This window comes from Mustela nigripes, chromosome 13 (genome assembly GCF_022355385.1).
Source record: "Mustela nigripes isolate SB6536 chromosome 13, MUSNIG.SB6536, whole genome shotgun sequence".
Lineage (NCBI taxonomy): Eukaryota > Metazoa > Chordata > Mammalia > Carnivora > Mustelidae > Mustela > Mustela nigripes.
In genome coordinates, this window is record NC_081569.1 from 98863865 (window position 1) to 98883718 (window position 19854).

The 19854-nt window shown below is 37.5% G+C and overlaps 2 protein-coding genes across 3 annotated transcripts in view; one reads left to right on the forward strand and one right to left on the reverse strand.

Moving 5' to 3' along the window:
* Positions 1–1435: 1435 nt before the first annotated feature.
* RTRAF (RNA transcription, translation and transport factor) lies at positions 1436–16943 on the forward strand. Its single transcript, XM_059373201.1, has 8 exons — positions 1436–1623; positions 3161–3285; positions 5019–5118; positions 10428–10514; positions 11412–11500; positions 14131–14199; positions 16441–16489; positions 16601–16943. The coding sequence occupies exons 1-8, from the start codon at positions 1563–1565 to the stop codon at positions 16753–16755; spliced, it is 735 nt and encodes a 244-aa protein (XP_059229184.1). The 5' UTR covers positions 1436–1562; the 3' UTR covers positions 16756–16943.
* A 99-nt stretch (positions 16944–17042) lies between these two features.
* Positions 17043–19854, reverse strand: part of NID2 (nidogen 2) — a 60913-nt gene continuing 58101 nt past the window's right edge. The window contains exons 19-21 of one of the 2 annotated variants that reach the window (XM_059373199.1): positions 19033–19156; positions 18033–18145; positions 17043–17739 (exon numbers count right to left, since the gene is read on the reverse strand). In XM_059373199.1, the coding sequence (XP_059229182.1) occupies positions 17729–17739; positions 18033–18145; positions 19033–19156 (248 nt within the window). In that variant the 3' untranslated portion in view covers positions 17043–17728. Of the gene's footprint in view, positions 17740–18024; positions 18146–19032; positions 19157–19854 lie in introns of those variants that run through there. The other variant, XM_059373200.1, reaches the window with a different exon arrangement.

Sequence of the window (19854 nt, forward strand, 5' to 3'; positions counted from 1 at the left end):
GGGCTCAATCCCAGGACCCTGAGAGCATGACCTGAGCGGAAGGCAGGGGCTTAACCCACTGAGCCACACAGGTGCCCCATGAAAGGAAGGCAGGGGCTTAACCCACTGAGCCACACAGGTGCCCCATGAAAAGCCTTTCTTGATCAGGCCCCACCTCTGTCCACTGTCACATCAGCTGTTACTCTCTCCTGCCCTCCAGACTCTGGATCATGCTGCTGTTCTTTCCTTGCCTCCCTGAAAACACATTACCCTTTGACTGCCTGGTGAACTCCTTGCCATCTTCAAGCCACAGTTTATGCTTGTTTATCTTTATCGTTTGTCTTGCCTCGGTGGTCTTTTAAACTATGTGAAAGTGGGGGCCTGGTCTATCTTGCTCACTGCTTTCTCACCAATGTCTGAAAATAGACAGGGACTTGATCAGTCTTAAGTACAGTACTTTTGACTATTTCCAAAAGGCAACAGGGAATCACCCAATGATACGAACCATTAAAAAATTATAAACAGTTTTTTGCTTGAGAAAGGCACTATGGTTGCTGAAGTGGGTGGGAGGGAATGGATTGGAGAAGGCAAGACTGACCCTAAGAAATCTGATCACTGGAGTTTGCAAAAATGATAAACGCCTGATTTGAGGTGGGAGGAGGTGAAGGATCTGAGACATGAGAGAACAACAGGAATGGATGATCTATGAGATGCTATGACTAGGGGTGAGAGGTAGTAAAGGATGGCTCCGTTTCTGGCGTCAGATTCCGCAGCTGGTGGTGATGTCTGGAACCATCACACAGTGTTACAGTTGTACGTTTACTTGTGGATCTCTCCCAACTAGTCTGAAAGGGACCCTGCTGAAAGTCTTTGAATTAGCAGTGTAAGAAGAGCACCTGTTGGGCACTGGGTGGCTCACTCGGTTAAGTGTCTGCCTTGAGCTCAGGTCATGATCCCAGGGTCCTGGGTTTCAGTTTGGAGTGGGACTCCCTGTTCAGTGGGGAGTCTGCTTCTCCCTCCCCCGCCACCTCCCCGCCCCCGCCGCTCGCTCGTGCTCTCTCTAGCGAGCGCTCTCTCTCTCAAATAAATAAAATCTTAAAAAAAAAAAAAGAGTACCTATTATGTAGGAGGCACATAATAAATGAATGAATGAACACATTAAAATTATTAAACACTACTTCTATGGCCCAATGGGAGGAATGGCTAATAAAAACTCTACATTGACTATTCTCTGCCTGCTCTATCAGGAAGACAAGAAAAGCAAGAGGAACCTGGCCCGGAAAACGGGATAACTGGCTTTTCAGCCGCTTTCTGCCTATTGTACAACCAGGAAGCTGACAATAAAGTTTATTGAGCGTCGACGTGCCCTGACGTGGTCCCGCCTCCTCAGCCAGAGCCGCGATTGGTGGGCATTCGCCGGCTCCGCCGTTCCTAAGCACCGATTGGCGAGGGCCGCCGTCATTTCGGAGCGTCCAGGCGCCTGCCCGCCCTTTCGCCGCGTCGCCGGTGCTTGCGCCGCCCGCTCCTCCTCGCCTGTCTTCTCCCGGCCGAACCCCGGGAGACCAGAGCGAGACGCGGGGACCATGTTCCGACGCAAGCTGACGGCCCTTGACTACCACAACCCGGCTGGTTTCAACTGCAAAGGTGAGACGGCCCAGGCCGGCCGCGCTTCTGTGACCCCGCCGGCGGCCGCCCCTTCAGCACCCGCACCCGGGCTCTCCACCCGGACCCTCTGCGGCCTTGTTTCCCCCCGGGCGGGGAGGAGGGGGTGGTTCCTCTGGCCCAGCTGCCCAGCACCCGTGTTCCGCCGCCCCTTGGCTTCGGAGCCCCCCTCACGCACTCCTGCCTGGGCACAAACAGTTTGTGCACTTGCTAAACTCCAACCGGCAACCTCCACCCACACCCTTAGCACACCAGAGAGTATTCGCTTTCTCAATTAGCCCTTCAGCCCCATGGTTCCCCTGGTAATTGGGCGATACGTTCAGTACATTGCTGAAATCTGGGGAAGGTGCTGAGTAACTTAAGAGACTAGTTCACTGCCCTCCAGGAACTAGGGGGTGATGGCGGGGTGGGCTCAGTGGGACCCCACGCAGCAGTTTGAGATCCTGCACAGTTAAGTCCAGGACCGACAGTGTTGGGGTAAGCACGCACAGTAACAGACTTGTCGAGTCCTGCAGAAAAAGTTAATAGCAGGTGATCGGGGCGGGTGAATTGTAAATGGAAAGGTATTTGGGATTTCTCAGCGTTAAACTTTTAAAATGCATTAACACTGGTACCCATGTTATTCAGTACATGTTATTCAATCACTACTCTCATGTCTTCCAGAGTTTTTTGGCCTTGGGTAGACTAACAAGTTTGAAAGTGGTCCCCTACAACCCAGGGTACTAGGACCATTGTATCATCCTCAAGACTTTTTAATGGCAGCTTGAATTTGACATTGAAAATGGTTTCTGAGCAGTATAAGGGTGTTTTGTTGATCTCCTGTAGAAGCATATCAATGTACAGAACCTTCTTTTTCTACTTTATTTAATAAAAAGGGGTCAGTAGCAGTAGAGCTTTGATCTAGATTTGAATCTTTGGACCTAAGTTTTCTCATATGTATAAATTGGGGATATTACCTTCCTCAGAAAGATGTGGGAGAATTAAATGAATGAACTTTTCTCCCGTTTGCATTTATGACAGTAAATGACAATGATATTTTCTGTTCTTCTGTGTTGTCATTTAGTTTCTTGTATTTTACTGTAAATTTAACTTTGCCCAGTCCTCCCTCATTTTCCCCTCTCAAAAGAACTGGAATAATAACCAACACTTAAGTAGCAAAACTGTGTGCCAGACGCTTTTATTAACTTTATTTTATCTTCATAACAACCCCAAGAGGAAAGTCCTGTTATGCTCATTTTGTAACTCAAACTGAGGCACAATAATTTAAGGTGATTAGCCCAAGTTCACACAACCACTGAGTGTTTGTAGCTGGAATATGAATGCAGGCCGGAATTTGATATTTGTTATTCCGTTCATCCAAAACCTGCACTTTTCAACTCCTCTATTTCAGGCAGCTCAGATAATTTACTCTTGAGTTTAAAAAAAAAAAAAAAAAAAAAATCCACGAAGCCATTTATTTGTTAGAAGAAAGTGTTCTTATCTAGTGTTTCTAGTGATTTACGAAATGTTTTTGTTGCAGATGAAACAGAATTTAGAAACTTTATTGTTTGGCTTGAAGACCAGAAAATCAGACACTACAAGATTGAAGACAGAGGTAATTTAAGAAACATCCACAGCAGTGACTGGCCCAAGTTCTTTGAAAAGGTAATGAATTAGAAAGTTAAACAAAAGTAGTACAGAGAGCTTTTCTAAAAATGTTATGAAGACAGTTAAGCTTAAAATTACTTTGTTCTTTTAAAATAAGTAAAAGTTAAGAAGATCAGTGTTAGAAAAGCTGGGATTTCAGGGATTTAACTTTATTATGTTTGTCTTTAAAACAAATACTACCTTTTGCAAGTTTTCAGTGTTAGAAAATTTTGTCTGGAAACGCCATGAGGTTTCTTAAATAAATGGTCACATGTATTCTATAAATGGTAAAGGTGACCTAAATCAGATTTTTTCCTAGACCAAAAGATAGCGATAACACACTTATTTTATTAAAGTAAGACTTAAATGTGCTTGAAAACTAAGATTATTTCTTGTTTGTGGTTCTGTTTAACATACAAAGATGTCCATTGTTGTGTACAATATAAATAATCCTGAAGGGGCACCTGGGTGGCTCAGTAGATTAAAGCCTCTGCCTTCTGCTCAGGTCATGATCCCAGGGTCCTGGGCTGGAGCCCCGCATTGGGCTTTCTGCTCAGCAGGGAGCCTGCTTCCTCCTCTCTCTGCCAGCTTCTCTGCCTACTTGTGATCTATCAGATAAATAAATAAAATCTTTTAAAAAAAAATTACAAATAATCCTGAAAAGTTTTGTGGATATAGCTTATTTTTGTGGCTAGAATAATTTTCCCATTGACTTAGTTTAATTGTAGTAACATTTTTACAGAAAGGGGAATTGTTTTCAAATTAGAATAAAAATCACATTTTCTAGTATCATTATATTAAACATTTTAATCAGCTATGTTACTTTGAAGAGTAAGGTATTTTCCCTTAAAAATATGAAAATTGACTTAATTTTTATTTGCCACAGCAAACGGATTCGTAACTTTTGGAATTACTTTCAGATCATGAGACACTTTGGATATCTTTAATAGTGGTAATTTTTTATACTTTGAAGGTGGATTTGTTTTCTGCATCATGACCATATCTTGTGAATGAGGTGTTTTCTTTATTAGCAGGGGTATGAAATTTTTGGTTAGAAAATGAGTTACAGCTAAAAAGTGCTAATCTATTAATTAGGCCCAAAAGGATATCCAAGAGGAGTTAGAGAAGTTTTGACTAATAGTGTTGTTCCTGAAACAAGATTTTTAGCTCCTAAGAGACCATTTGAAGGACAGTGGTCTCTTGGCTACACAGTTTCTGGCAATCATCTAAAATGGTTGGTTACATTCTACATGTGTCACGTGGCTTACTGTATTCAGTGGCGTTTCCATAATATGAAAGCTTGGTTTAGAAAATAATTGGTTTATTTGTATATTCTTCTTTTGAAAGCTTTTTGTTTGTTTGTTTTTAAATCATTCCATGTGTTTTCAGACCTGGAATCAGAAAGTTTGTGTTCAAGTTCTCAATCAAGTTGTGTAACTGTTGGCAAGTGTGAATATCTAGGCCTTTTTTCCTCATTGTAAAATAAGGAAGTTGTTTTAGATCAATGGCGCCCTACCTGGAATCTCCAAAAGTAAAAATTTGAAAAAGCATGATGGAAGTACTTTTTTTCCTTAAGTGGTACACTTAAATGTTTCCTTCCTTTGGATTATATAATTACATCAACAATTTAGTAATGTAAATGTTGTTTATATTCTTAGAGATCCAAACTAAGATCTCTTTTCAACTCTACCATTTTTTTCATTCTGTGACATTATAGTAATAATGAAACTAGATTTTTTTTTTCTTCACAGTATCTCAAAGATGTTAACTGTCCTTTCAAGATTCAAGATCGACAAGAAGCAATTGACTGGCTTCTTGGTTTAGCTGTTAGACTTGAATATGGAGATAATGGTATGTTTTGTGGGGAATGTGTGTTTTAAAGAGAGGAAGAGAAAAGGGAACAAAAGGAGTGTTTCAGAGTAGGAACTTAATAGTTTGAGTTTCTCTGTCTTACATTGTTTCACCTCTGGTTCATTATAAGTTTAATATATCCCCATTTTCCTTTTTAGCATCTGGTGAAAAGTTTACTTTCATAACCATCCTTCTGTGTTCATTTCTCATCCCCTATAACTCCTAAATTATCTAGGAAAGACTTTTCTTCAAAAAAGTTGTTTTTTTGTTTTTGTTTTTATCATAAGACATTAAAAGCAACTATCTTTCATTGGTATTTAGATTTTTCTTTTAGAATTTGGGAATGGTGTTTCCTGGTATTTGTCTTCTCACAAAGTAACATTAAATTGGTAAATTTGCTGTCTTTCACAGTCTGCACCTTAGCCTTCTGGATTAAATTGTTAGAGTCCTAGAATTGATAGGATTTCAGAGTATTGTTTGCAGCAGGTAGTTTCACAAGAGACTGAAACATAGATCTAATGCCAATAGGTACTATAGGCCAAAATATGTTTATTATATATGTTTCATGTTATTTTATTATAGACACTTAATAATATTAGAAACTTTACGGGGTGCCTGGGTGGCTCAGTGGGATAAAGCCTCTGCTTTCGGCTCAGGTGGTGATCTCGGGGTCCTGGGATCAAGCCCTGCATCGGGCTCTCTGCTTGGCGGGGAGCCTGCTTCCCCCTCTCTCTCTCTGCCTACTTGTGATCTCTGTCTTTCAAATAAATAAACAAAATATTTTAAAAAAATAATATTGGAAACTTTTTAGTATTAGTACCTGTAGTTAAAAAAATTTCCAGTAAACTTGTGTTTCCTCTCATTAGACTATTTCATTTTGAAAGGCCTGCCAGTGTCAAGATCCAATTATCTTATCTTACCTGCATCTTCTGAGTTTTATGTTCTTCTCTTTTATCTGGTTGTCACTTCCCAGTCCTTTTTATCTTCTGCTTTTGAAGCCTTGTTTTTTTTTTAAGATTTGTTTATTTTAGAAAGCATACATGTGTGCACACAGAGTCGGGGTGGTGGTGGGGGAACAGAGGGAAAGAACATCAGGCAGACTCTGCTGAGTATGGAGCCCGAGGCGGGGTTCTGCCTCAGGACCCATGAGATCATGACTTGAGCTGAAACCCAGGAGTCCGATGCATAACCAACTGAACCACCCAAGTGTCCCTTTTGAAGCCTTTTTGATCATTGTCTTCTTTTTCCTCCCATTCTGTCACCATCCATCTTTTCCGATGTCCATTGTACCTTTTATTCTTCATTCCCACTGCTACCACCCTGGTTTAGGCTCTTAATTTTCTGCTGAGATAGTATCTTTCAGACTCCTCTCCCATTAGTGTCATCCTTTGTTTTCATTCTCATGGCCCACCAGGCTTACTTTTTGAAACATAAATGTTTTAGAATGCCACACTTTGCTTTCAAAGAACCTCTTATTATATATTCAGAAACAACATTGCTTTCCCTTTTTCTATGAAAAGAGCTCCAGATCCTTGGCCTGGTATTCAGGGCCTTTGATAACTGGCATTTAACCAGTATTCACATACTTGACATCCCAGCCAGACTATAAGAGTGCTGTTTCCTGTTTAAATCTTTTTATCTCCCCTAGATTTCTTTGCTTACACTTTTCCTTGGCCATTATTTCATGTCAGTCTATCTATACACATCTAAATCCTATTCATGATTGTAAGATCCAGCTTAAATGGCACCTAGCAACAGTAATATTTTTTCTCAACTTTCATAGCTCTTTGCCTTGTATATTTTTTGTCATTCGTCACTTGCCATTTTGTTTATGTGTCTTGCTTGCCTCATTAAATTAAAAAAGTTGATACTCAGCCTTTTCCCCCTATGTAATACTTCTACCAGTCTCATTGATGCTGTAACAAATTACCACAAATTCAGTGACTTAAGACAATTCATTATCTTACAGTTCTGCTTTGGAGGTCAGAAGTCCAACATCTGTCCTACTTGGCTAAAGTCAGTTTGTCTGCAGGGCTGGTTCGTTTTAGAGGCTTTATAGGAGATCCATTTCTTTGTCTTTTTCGCATTCTTAAGGCTGCCTGTATTCCCGGACTCTAGCCGGGTTATCTTAAGAGTTATAGCGTAGCAGCTTCAAATCTCCCTTGTGACTCTGCATTGTCACATCTTCTCTGACTCTGATCTTCTTGCCCCCCTTATAAGGATGCTCTGATTATATTGAGCCCACCTGAATAATCCGGTATTATCGCCCATTTCAAGGTCCTTAATCACATCTGCAGAGTCCCTTTTGCCATGTAATATAACATAATCATAGGTTCCAGAAATTGGGATAATGGATGTTTTGGGGCTGAGGGGTGGGGATGCAAGGGACTAGTCACGATTTTACTGCCACAGTATCAGACACAGTTTCTCAGATACAGTAGATGTGTTTATCAACTTTAAAAAATGTTTGGTGAATACAGTGTATGAATGCTTATGTATACTGCTACGGAGCATCAGCCAGCTGTTTTTTTGCTGGTTCCTCAGACTTAAATTTCAGAAGCCTTATGGCAGAAATCTTCAGGAAAGTTTTAAGCTCTTTCTTTACTTTCAGTTTTAGTTTAGAAAGAAAACACTTGTGATTCTCTTTCTTTATAAGTAAAATGTAATCATAAGCCTTGGTAGCATTAGTTGACTTTTAGGGTCTTCAGCAAAATCTGTTGTAGTCTGAGTTGGTGGAAACTGTTAGTTAATTTGCAACAAAATTTTCTCCAGCTTTTCCAGTGTTTTTCAGCTATTCTCCCCCAAAATTATTTTCACATCTCAGTTTATTTTTTTTTACCCTTTTTTTATTTCACGTGTCCCGTTTTTATAATAGTGCAGTTTAGGTTACATAGGTACCAAGAACAGTAGATGCCATATGATTGTGTGTCCTTGGAGTTGACAGTTGCTCTTAAGTACATTTAAGTACATAACAGCATGGTCTTTTTTAGTGAAAAAAAAAACGAAACGAAACAAAACTGAGTTTGCATCTGAAATACGGTAAATGTTTGATATGGAAAAATTGTAGTTGAATTTTATTTGAAGCTTTAGTTGAATTATAGTTGAAAAGTAAGTAGTATCAAAAGCATATTTAAAGTCTAAACTAGAAAACAAGTTTGTAATTTTTTGGAAAAGTGTTTAAAGTAGTAATACTGTCCCTTATCAACAGGAGGTGCTATTGTTGTTTTGTTTTACATTAATATGTTGCTTTCTTCTGATATTTAAGGTATTTAAATTTTTTATTATTTGATGAAACCATTGTGGATTTTTATTGTCTGTGCCTTAACATTTTTTAAATCCTTTCATTAGCTTGTCAATTAAGGTGATTAAAATCTCACTTAAAATGTTTTTCTTTTAACTTTTACGTAATTTCAGACTTACAGAAGTTGCAAAATAGTACAAAGAATTTTCACATTTCCATATGTTGCAAATGTTAACATTTTACTTCATTTGCCTTATTGTCTATGTACACATATGCACATATGTAATTTTTTCTCAATCATTTGATAACTTAAAAACATTCTTTCCCCATTACATGCTTAAATGCACATATACAGAAAATAAATAAGACACCATCTTACATAATTACAGTACTGATTCAGTATTGTTATGTATAGTTACAACTCACATTTCACCAGTTCAACAATGTTCTCTATAAGAGCAAAAAACAAAAGCAGTCCTGGACCATGTTTTTCATTCAGTTATTATATCTCTTTAGCCTGTTATCATCTGGAACATTTACTCAGTCATTATTTGTGCTTTGTGATGCTGACATTCATTTTGTAGAATTTCTCCCAGTTTGGGTTTGTTTGAGGTTTCTTCATAAGTAGGTTCAAGGTTTGTACTTTTGTTAAGAATAACACAGAACTAATGTGTTCGTTTAAGGTAGTAATATGCCCTGTTACTGGTCATGTTGTTCTCATCACTTCGATAAGGTTTTTTTCACTGTAAAGTTAATATTTTCCCCTCTGTAATTAATATGTATCTTGTGGGGAGATACTTTGAGATGATGTTAGTATGCTTTTGCTCTTCAAACTTGAGCCCAAACTTTACCTTTAGCTTCCATTTGATTTTTCTTGCCTGAGTCCATTACTATGTTGATGATTGCTAGAGGAGTTTTTCTAATTTCATCATTTGTTATACACTTATTTGTTGGCTTTTTTGCTGTAAAGAGGCGCTTTCTCTTCTCTCCACTATATTTTTATTTAAATTAGTGTAGATATATGGATTCTTCTTTTACTCGGGGGGCACAATGTTTTTTTGTTGCTTTGATGTTCACGCTGTTCCAGTTTTCGCCAGTGGGAACTCCTTTACACTAACCCCTGTCTGACTTAAAGTTTGATGCTTTTTTTTTTTTTTTTTTTTTTTAAATTTTTTTTTAAGATTTTATTTATTTATTTGTCAGGGATAGAGGGAGAGAGAGCGAGCGAGCATTGGCAGACAGAGAGGCAGGCAAAGGCAGAGGCAGAGGGAGAAGCAGGCTCCCTGCCAAGCAAGGAGCCCGATGTGGGACTCGATCCCAGGACACCGGGATCACGACCTGAGCCGAAGGCAGCTGCTTAACCAACTGAGCCACCCAGGCATCCCAAGTTTGATGCTTTTATTTTCCCTCTTGTTTCACTCAGAAATCACAGAAGCGCTGTAACCAAAGATGGCATCTTGGGCATTAAGTTTAGTGAATTATTATTAAATACGTGTATTTGTAAAGTCTTTTTAAGTTTTGTTAGGTATTTCTCAAGTGAAGGTAATAAACCTGCCTTTGGAATTCTGAGTTTCAGGTCTCCATATGATTAATTTAGGTTTATTTTTGATGGTGGTGTATTTGAAGTGCTGATTTTTTTTTTTTTTAGAAGACAAGGTTTTTGGATTTCATATATGGCATTCAAAAAATTTGGAAAAAAACTTTTTAGTAAGTCTGTATTTAATCTCATGTAACCTCTACCTACTTCCGTTCTTCTACCCCTGCCAAGTTTCTGAGCAGACTGTAAATGCACACCCTCTCTTCTCAAATGTAGATGGTGTTTGAAATGTCTCACTTTTAGAAATGTTAATGAAGAGATATTTGTATAGATATTTCAGTAATCATTTTAGCTTAATCAGAAAGCTACAATCACATTGCCTTCTAATGGATTTTTTTATAGCATAAAAATAACTTTGGGTGAGTTATCTTACGCTTAAAATCAGTTTGGCTCAGTTAAATTCCGTAAATAAGCAATGTTTATTTTACCTTAAGGTACAGTTCTACAAACTATTTTTGCCTGTGTTTACAGCTGAAAAATACAAGGACTTGGTACCTGATAACACAAAAAATGCTGACAATGCAGCTAAAAATGCAGAGCCATTGATCAATTTGGATGGTAAGTATATAAGTGCATATCATCAACATTTTTGGTCCCTTACATGTTTTTTTATTTCCTAGAATGAGGAACCCTGGGTTGACTTGGTTTTGGTAAATTAGGAATGCTTTATGTTGATGTTTTATTTTCTGTTGTTTTTATTAGCATTTATAGTATGTTTTCTCCCTCCTCATATAGCTGAATATCTGAATGTTAGAATGCTATTCCTTGATTTCTTCATACTGATTTGGGGATCTGATATGTATTTAAGCATGGTGGTGATTATTTGCCTTCCTGGATGCGTAAAATATTTTTTCTAATCTAATGACATGAGACAAGTTAGGTAAAATTTGTCATCTTCATTTCCAGATACCTTTAAGTATTCTCTTTTTTAAAGTATAAAGATTGTATTATAATAATTTATTCTTTCATGAGAGACCCATTGGGACTTATAATTTACAAGTTACTCTCATGGATTAATAAGCTCCTTACCCTTATGAATTAGTATAGTATGCTGCTTAGACAAACTACAGCTGCTTAGAGAAAAGGTTTTTGGGAAAATTGTCTACTGAAAGGATCTAGTTTAAAATTAATACCTTTGGGAAGAAATACTACTTAAAAGTCCCATGTAAATGTGCCTTGCAGAAAAAGTTACAGCACAATCCTAACATGAGTTAACTTGGTAATTTATGGTTTGGTCAATGTGGCTGATCAATAGGGAACCCATTGACCTCATCAGTTTACCTAATGGTCTATGCCCCTACACTGCTCTCAGCAGCAGCAGTTTTAAAAACGAAGTTTTTTTTTTTTTCTTGTTATTGGAAAATTAAAAATGTTTTTTGTAAGTTTATGTGCTTATATATATGTTTATAATTACATGCTTGCAGAGCTTTAAGTTTCCTTTTTAATCTTTTATAGTAAATAATCCTGATTTTAAGGCTGGTGTAATGGCTTTGGCTAACCTTCTTCAGATTCAGCGTCATGATGATTACCTGGTAATGCTTAAGGTTGGTTTCATATTCTTGATTCTTGACAGAAACTATATGGAGAAGAAAAACCTCATTTTCTAAAAGTTACCTCTGTTTGACATACAGATATATGACTAAATTGCCAGAATGTGGAGGAATGTGGTACTTAAAGCAGATTTCAGGATTTTGTCTATTTAGATTATCTAATAACAGCTAATACCAAAGTGTGTTCACTTTGTGCCTGCTACTGTGCTCAGTCCTTGGCAAAGAGGATTTCATTCCCAATAATCCCGGAGGTAGTGGAGGTAGATGCTGGTATCCTTTCATTTTAATACGAAGGAATTGAGACCTGAAGAGGATAGATAATGTCCAAGATGACACAGAAAATGAGAGAGCCAGAATTTTAATCTAGGCACTCTGACCATGTGGTCTCTTCTTTTTTCTGTATGTCTCTACTTCTATTTAGTCAGTCCTTTCAAAGATTTGTGATCTGTATTAACTAAGATAATAGAAAATGCCAAAATGAGTCCTGGTAAATTTGGTCAAAAAATACATACCCCAGGGTGCCTGGGTGGCTGGCTCAGTTTGTTGGGCAACTGCCTTCAGCTCAAGTCATGATCTTGGAGTCTCGGGGTCAAGTCCCACATCGGGCTCCCCAGCTCCATGGAGAGTCTGCTTCTCCCTCTGACCTTCTCCCCTCTCATGCTCACTCGCTCTCTCTCTCAAATAAATAAAATCTTTAAAGAAAAAAAAGTACCCCAGAATCTCTTTGAGGAGATGTTTTTGTTTTCCTAGTGCCCCATCCTATATAGGCCACTCAGTTCATATCTGTACTTCAGGGAACTCAGTGATGTGAAAGAGGTCTCTTATTTCTAAGTGGAAGAATATACTCCTACTTCAGAAGATTATGTCACATAACTTTGACAGTATGGGCCGGTATGGAGGGACAGGAGTAATATTTAAGATACTTAAGATTCCAGACTTGGAAATTATTATAGAAATTATTACTGATTTTATGAGAAATTGACAAGCATTTGACTATACCTTATACATGTAAGTTACCTTAATCTACTTTGCAGTAAATTTTATAGTTAAATTCCATTTTACCCACAAGAGATTAGCCGTAACTTATTCTACTTTTTAGAATTGTTTATACTAAGTGATAGTTGTAACAAGAGAAAAACTATTTCTAGATTATTATAATTCTCTACACTGAATCTGCATGTTAACTCAGATTTTCTCAACTCATATTGGATGCCAAGAGACAAAAAGTTGGGTTGCCTGGCTGGCTTATTGAGTAGAGCATGTGACTTTTTTTTTTTTTTTTTTTAAAGATTTTATTTATTTATTTGTCAGAGAGCGAGCGAGCGAGAGCAAGCACAGGCAGACAGTGGAAGGCAGAGTCAGAGGGAGAAGCAGGCTCTCTGCGGAGCAAGGAGCCCGATGTGGGACTCGATCCCAGGACGCTGGGATCATGACCTGAGCTGAAGGCAGCTGCTTAACCAACTGAGCCACCCAGGCGTCCCGAGCATGTGACTCTTGATCTCAGGATCATGCGTTTGAGCCCCACTTGGGTATAGAGATTACTTAAATGAATAAATAAATTAAAACTTCAAAAAATGAGATAAATTGTTTTTATCGAAATTTAGCTCTTTCAGAGTTTCATTCTTTACTCAGGAATTATGTAAATTGTTTTGGCACAGTTGTGCAGTGGTCATGTCACCTTTAATCATAAACTGAGTAAGAAGACAAAGAGACTAGCATACCTGGGGTGCTTTTGTTAGACTTTAAAAACCCAAATGGGAAAAGTATAAATCAATAATCAAAAGCTTTATAAAATTGTAAGTTGCATGAAGCATTCAAACAATCCATGACAAGATGGAAAACCTCTTGATAGATTTGCCACATACATCATTGACTATTCTGCAACTAGACTGATTAATAAATTTGTGACCCCTATTAAAGACTGGTATAATGGCTTTTAAATGTAGCATTTGGCTTGTTATATTAGTAAGTTTTCAAGTTTCTACCCTTCAGTTACAATTGTCATCCACTAATTAAAATTCCATTTTAAAAAACCTTGGTTTTTGAGTGTGTGTAGGTACATGAATGCACTTGTGTCTGCCATAATAAAACACCTTGGTGATGAAGAAAAAAAGTGTTGTATGAGGGAAGTAAAAACATTTTACTATAATTAAATGAACAAAAGTCAAGGACAGTGTGTACGATGTGCTACTCTTTGTGTCAGGAGTTTGCGTGTATGTGCGCATTTATGCTTGAGCGTACTTGTAATACAATCGAATCCTTGTAAGGATACACAGTAATCTGGTTCCAGTGATTGTCTAGAGGGATGGTTGAGTCTTGGGTAAGAAGGAGGACCCCCCCCCCTTTTTGTTTAAACCACGTATCCTTTGTTAAAATTTTTCATGCATATAAATTACCTATTCCAAAAAATGCTTTTAATTGTTGAGAGCATCTTTCCACATTATAAAGTATTAACATGAAAACTTTCATTCTGTCAGCAGTTTTGTTTTTATTGGCTGATTTTGCTAATGAACATTTTGTTAATGAACTAACTTCATCAAATTGGGTATCCTTATTCTCTAGATTTCAGAACAGAAAAGGTGAACAGCTAATAAAAAAATAAAAACTACTTTTGCGTTTCTTAGGCAATTCGCATTTTGGTCCAGGAGCGCCTGACACAGGATGCAGTTGCTAAAGCAAATCAAACGAAAGAGGTATGCATTATTTTTTTCCAATAAATTTTAAATTAATTATTAATGAACGTTTCTTCTGGTATTGTCATGAGTTCAAATTTTTTATGTATCTGCTTAAGATAACCATTCTTTGTTAAAACTGGTTGGAGAAAGGGTAGCTTATTTCAGTGGGATTGAATTTGGTTCTTAAGCAATTATAGCCATTATTGAGTGAAAAATAAACTTATTTCATACTTTAAAGCAGTAATTGGTAGTATACCCACAGTCTACCAGCACAAACCATTGCACATGCCCAGTTGTTTATTTTAGGGTATTTACCTTGCAAAATTTACTGGGTTATTTTGATTAGTTGCTGGAAAATAGAACACACGTTATCTTTATTAATTTCCTTCTTTTGACCTAAATCCTGTCCTTTCTCTTTCGTTTCTTCAGAGAAATCTGTTCTCATTTTATTCACATTTCTTAGCATCACTTATGAGAAAGTAATTTACCTAAGGTCATCTAGTTGGTAAGTGGTTGAACTCAGGCAGTCTGATTGAAGAGCCAGCGCTCTTATGGTAGGTAGGGACAAAGATCTGTGTTTGAAGGCCTGCATGAGCTAGTTGACCAGCCCAGGTGAAGGGGTAGGGACATAGAGACTATATTAGAGTGTAAGTTCCTGGGTACAGGTGACTGCACCTGTCATTTTTCGGTCCTACTTTGTAGGCTAAGGAAACCATACACCCTATTTTTCCCTGAATTCTGCAATATTTTAGATAAAGTGCACTAGAAATTCAGATTCTCCCTGAAGTCTCACTGACTGGACTGTGTAGAGAAATGTCCTCAGGGATTAGCAGCAGCATCTGCAGTTGTCTGATAATGCTTCTTACTGTGCATAGATACTGCGATGGATGTCTTGGGCACAAGGGACATTCTAGATTCTGGTCCTTTTTTTTTCTCTCCTAAATCCCCAATGTCTTTTGTCCTCTGATCCCATCTTTAGCAAGGCCCAGCAGTGTGAAAAGGTTTTTAATGCCAGGGCAGTGTAGTTCCCACTAAAAAACACTGTTTGTTTTAAAGGCTTTTATTGCTTATTAATTATGTATGGATTAGGCCCCTGGAAATTGGATTAAAGATCAGCTTCTTTCACCCACACTGTAGAACAGACAGTAAATTGTTCTGGCATAATAAAATCATTCGTGCATTCATTGATGCAGCAAAACAGTGCCTTTGGTTTGAAGGCAGTGCAAATAAGGGCATAGCCAGATCTTTTTGCTTTTGTTTGGAAAGTAAAATTTTCAGTCCTCCTGGTCTTAAGTTAGTGTCCCCTCAAGGTACCATGCAAAATAGTAATATAGAGGAGAAGTTCTTACAGTGAGTATTCTTGTTTATAACCATACTAGCTCTTGGGGCATTTGGTCAAGATCTTTAGGGCAGCTGTTCCTTGGTCTCTTGGCAAATAAAATGAAAACAAAACTGACATAGAAAGCCACTCAGTGCAATTCTACTTGTTAGTTTTGCTTGCTGAATTTACATGCCTGTTTATTTCTTCACTTATATACTGTATTATTTTAAAGTAGTTGGAGTGTAGGTAGGTTTGCATTAATAGGCAAGAATCGAATAGTGACAGCTTAGCATTTTCTAACATTGAAAGTATAGATTTTATATAGTATGACCAGCAGAGTTTAGACTGCCTGTTCTTGTTGTTACTGTAAACTCCATAGAGTTCAGCATCATGGTTGCCGTCTTTGGCATAACTCTGTAGAGGTACTGATGGGTTAACTAAATGGTTTAGAGTCTGCTCATTTTCCTTGATTTTAGAGTAATTTCCAAAGAACTCTAGGTAATCTGGTAATCATCATGCTAGCTGAAAGAGAAGTAATACATATGTTAGATTTTGTATAAAGACAAATTAATGTGTTCAGAAATATTAAAAGTAATTCCATCCCATTTGCCCTGTACTCTGCTGCTTATTGGAGCTAAAACAGGACAGCAGCAGCCCTGCTCATCTACCCTTCCATAGCAGCAGTGACAGAGTGTAGCTGTGAAAGGAACAACTGCTTTATATGCCTAGTCTTATGGGAAGGAATGGGGGATGGAACTAGCTTCCCACTACACGCAGAGGCCATTCTTTCACTCCTCAAAAGGCAAATGTAGAGAACATTCTCCACTTGCCACTGCAGCTAAAAGGGTTAACAGAACAGCTAGCTGATTTTCAGTTACAGATAAGAAAAGAACATGATTCTTAACTATAAAGTTTCATTTTGTCCTTTTCTTTTTAAGGGCTTGCCTGTTGCTTTAGACAAACATATTCTTGGTTTTGACACAGGAGGTGAGTGATTTTGTTTGAACTCAACTTTTAAAGACTAGCTGAATATTTGGGGGAGAAATGGGCAAGTAAATGGTCTTGAATACTGATTAATGCAGTTTTCTTATAAAATAGATGCAGTTCTTAATGAAGCTGCTCAAATTCTGCGATTGCTGCATATAGAAGAGCTCAGAGAGCTACAGACAAAAATTAATGAAGCCATAGTAGCTGTTCAGGCAATTATTGCTGATCCAAAGACAGACCACAGACTGGGGAAAGTTGGAAGATGAACGTTTTAGGATTTCAGCTTCTCATCTACTTAGTACAATTGGGAACCATGTATGCTCTGGCATGTGTTTGAAAATCAAATGTCACATTTTCAGGGGAAGAATCCTAGAAATTTGACTATGTTCTCGAGATTTACCATCATTGCTTTTTCTTTAATAAAGTTCAGGAAAGTGGATTTTTTTTTTTTTGACTGCTATGTTTCTGTGTCTATATAATTAATCATCCTCTTTTGTGGTTGAGGTACATGCCACCCCCCAGCTTTGTTATATAGACAATACAGATCCTTAAATCCTAGGAAAACTTAAAATATTTTATTGGAGTAATCTAGAAAATTTGAGAATTGTTACATCTTTGGTATTAAAAATGTAGTAACTTCTGAGGGTAACTATAGAGGGACTTACAGGATCATTAGATACAAATTGAAACATTCTAGCACCTTTTAATATAAATAGAAATGCAGTGATGCAGAGGTAAAACAAACAAACAAACAAAAAAAAACAACTTTTGCTGGGAAACTATAAATAAGTTGTTTTTTTCCCCACCAGTTCTGCATAGCCTTCTCTAGATCAAGGCTTATAATCCTTGGGATTGTGTCTTTATACTGATCATCCTACCTTAATTACTTGGCCAGGAAGAATTCTTAGCAAAAATCAGATTTAGGGTTTTAACATATTCTTATTGGCTCTTTGTTGAATGCATTTGACCTTTTAAATATGATAGAAATGTTTATAAAAAATTGCTTAATAAGCAATAATTAAAATTGTTATTTTTAAAACCTGTAGTAACTTTTGTTTTTCAAAATACAGTAGTAAAGATTGAGGTATAAACTTTTCACAAGATAGAGTCTTTTTGTTTGTACTGAAAGAGTTCAACTTGTAAGTCCAATTCCTTTTTCCACTTTCTTCACCTTTGTTTGCAGTAAATGTTCTTTAGGGTCCAGATTCTGATTGTAAACTCCAAGTCCTGATGCCATGTTTACTTTCTTCCTGTGAGTAGAGGTGAAAGGAACAGTGGGTGACTATTTTATAATCCTGTTGCCACAGGAAGTATTTTAAAGGGGAAATATCCTATTAGGCTGATCTTTTTTGTGTATGGTTGAGCTTATGGACTTAGGGTGAACAGTCTACTACCCTATGTGATGGCCATTAACTTTCCCATTCAAAGTGGCTCTCGGTGGTGTCAGTGGCAGCAGCCATATTTAAGCCAAGGGTAATCGGTTGCCAGATACATCGTTCTCTACCCTACTGGTCCAAAGGAGCAGCCTGAGCATTTTATTTACCTGCTGGGCAGTAGGGGTAGACTGCAGTTATCCCGTAGAGATGAGACCGCTGCTCTGGGAGATACTCATCAGTAAACTGGCCGCTGTCTCTATTTACAGATATAACACCATCCCTGGTAACAGAAAGGAAGAGTAAATTTGTGGGATAGAAAAAAAGTTACTTTCAATAGAGAATCTCTGCTAGCCAGCATTCTAGAGTATCTTTTTAATTTAACCAAGTGTGTTTTGACTCCTTTAGATTCAAAGATTTTCCTCTCTCAGTGGTTCTCAAAGTAGTCCCCAGACCAGCGTCATCTGGAAATTTGCTAAAAAGACAAATTCTTGGGCCCCGATTTAGACATACTGAATCAGGAATTATGGGATGGGACCTGGCAATCTCTTTTAACAGTCCTTTGGAATGATTCTGATACTATCCTAAATTTTGAGAACCACTGGTATAAATCAGTGCTTCTCAGCTCTTGCCAAACAAATTACTCGAGGAGCTATTAAAATACTGATGCATGGACCCCCTGCCAGACCAATTAAATCAAGACTTCAAAGGATGGGGTAGAAAGGCTTAGACATCTAGATATGTTTTTAATATCCCTCCTTGGAGAACTAGTCTAAATTACAGTACTTTTCCTTCTCCCATGTGGACAACTAGTATGTCCATAATGTCATTTTCTAAAAATCAATTTAAATCATACAGCTAATACACCTCATGGTCCCACTTAAGTATAGTCTTTTATTCTCTGAAGATCAGATTTAGATTAATGCACTTCCTTTCTTAGACAGTTTAGTATCATCTCTGCCATTTTTAAGCAACCTGTGAGCAATACCATTATGATTTTAAAAGAAATAACACTTGAACAATGTTATCTACTAATTAAGAGGTAATGAAAACTTCAGTGGAGAGTTTAATTACTAAAGTCATTAGAGGCATTAGGTAAATGCTACTAATGGTAGTATGTCTTCCAGACTAGTTGCCTTTTCAGGCTTGGCCAGGGTGTGTCAGGCTCACCTCCTCCAGTCTGTGTGGTAGAAGTGATCTGTGTAGCTAACAATACTGAAGGGGTAGTTGAGGTTGTTCTGAATAACACGCCGTCCAGTCCCATCAGGAAGTGTACACTCCAGTTTTTTGGTTCCTTTTAAAACATCAGAGAGGGAAAATGAGATCCTTTCATACCATGAGAAAGAAATTTTTTTGCCGAAAATAATTGTGGCAGGTAGAGGCCTTCCAAAAGGAAACAAAGGTAGAATAGGAAATAAGACATTTTATTCCCAATGCAGTGATACAAATTAGAAACGAAAATTTTCCTTTCTATTACCAGTCTTCAGTTTGTTTAATAGCATTCTAGTTTTTAGAATTTAGACTCTTGATCCTTTCTTCAAAGAGAGGATTGCATTTTTTCTCCCAAAGTAGGACATTAGAGATAAACTTTGTTCTATTTAAAGTCTCACCTTATAAATTGTTGTGAACATAGTATCTAGATACATACTTGCCCTTTATAAGCAATGTATAATGCCTTTTAACGAAAATCCTTAAATATTTTTTGAAGACCTTATTTCCTAGATAAGGAATTAAAAGTGGCTAAAATGGTAACATGGCTCATGTTTTTCAGGGTAAAGGAAGTAGTCTTCAAAATTTTGTAATACTTAAACAAGTTTCTTATGGAGCCTGGCTTTAAATTTCAAATAGTTTTTAAAAATGCAACTCATCTACATTATAATTCTTTTTGTTAGATCATAAACTCTTTAAGAATGCACCTTTTCATATTCTTTAGTATGAAAGTAGACATACAGCATTTTTTCAAATTGCTCTAATAAGGAAATCACACTCTAA

Coding starts and splice junctions, on each gene's coding strand:
- RTRAF (XM_059373201.1), top strand. CDS start 1,563: ATGTTCCGACGCAAGCTGACGGCCCTTGACTACCACAACCCGGCTGGT. Junction 10,515..11,411: donor GCCATTGATCAATTTGGATG/GTAAGTATATAA, acceptor AATCTTTTATAG/TAAATAATCCTGATTTTAAG. Junction 11,501..14,130: donor ATTACCTGGTAATGCTTAAG/GTTGGTTTCATA, acceptor TGCGTTTCTTAG/GCAATTCGCATTTTGGTCCA.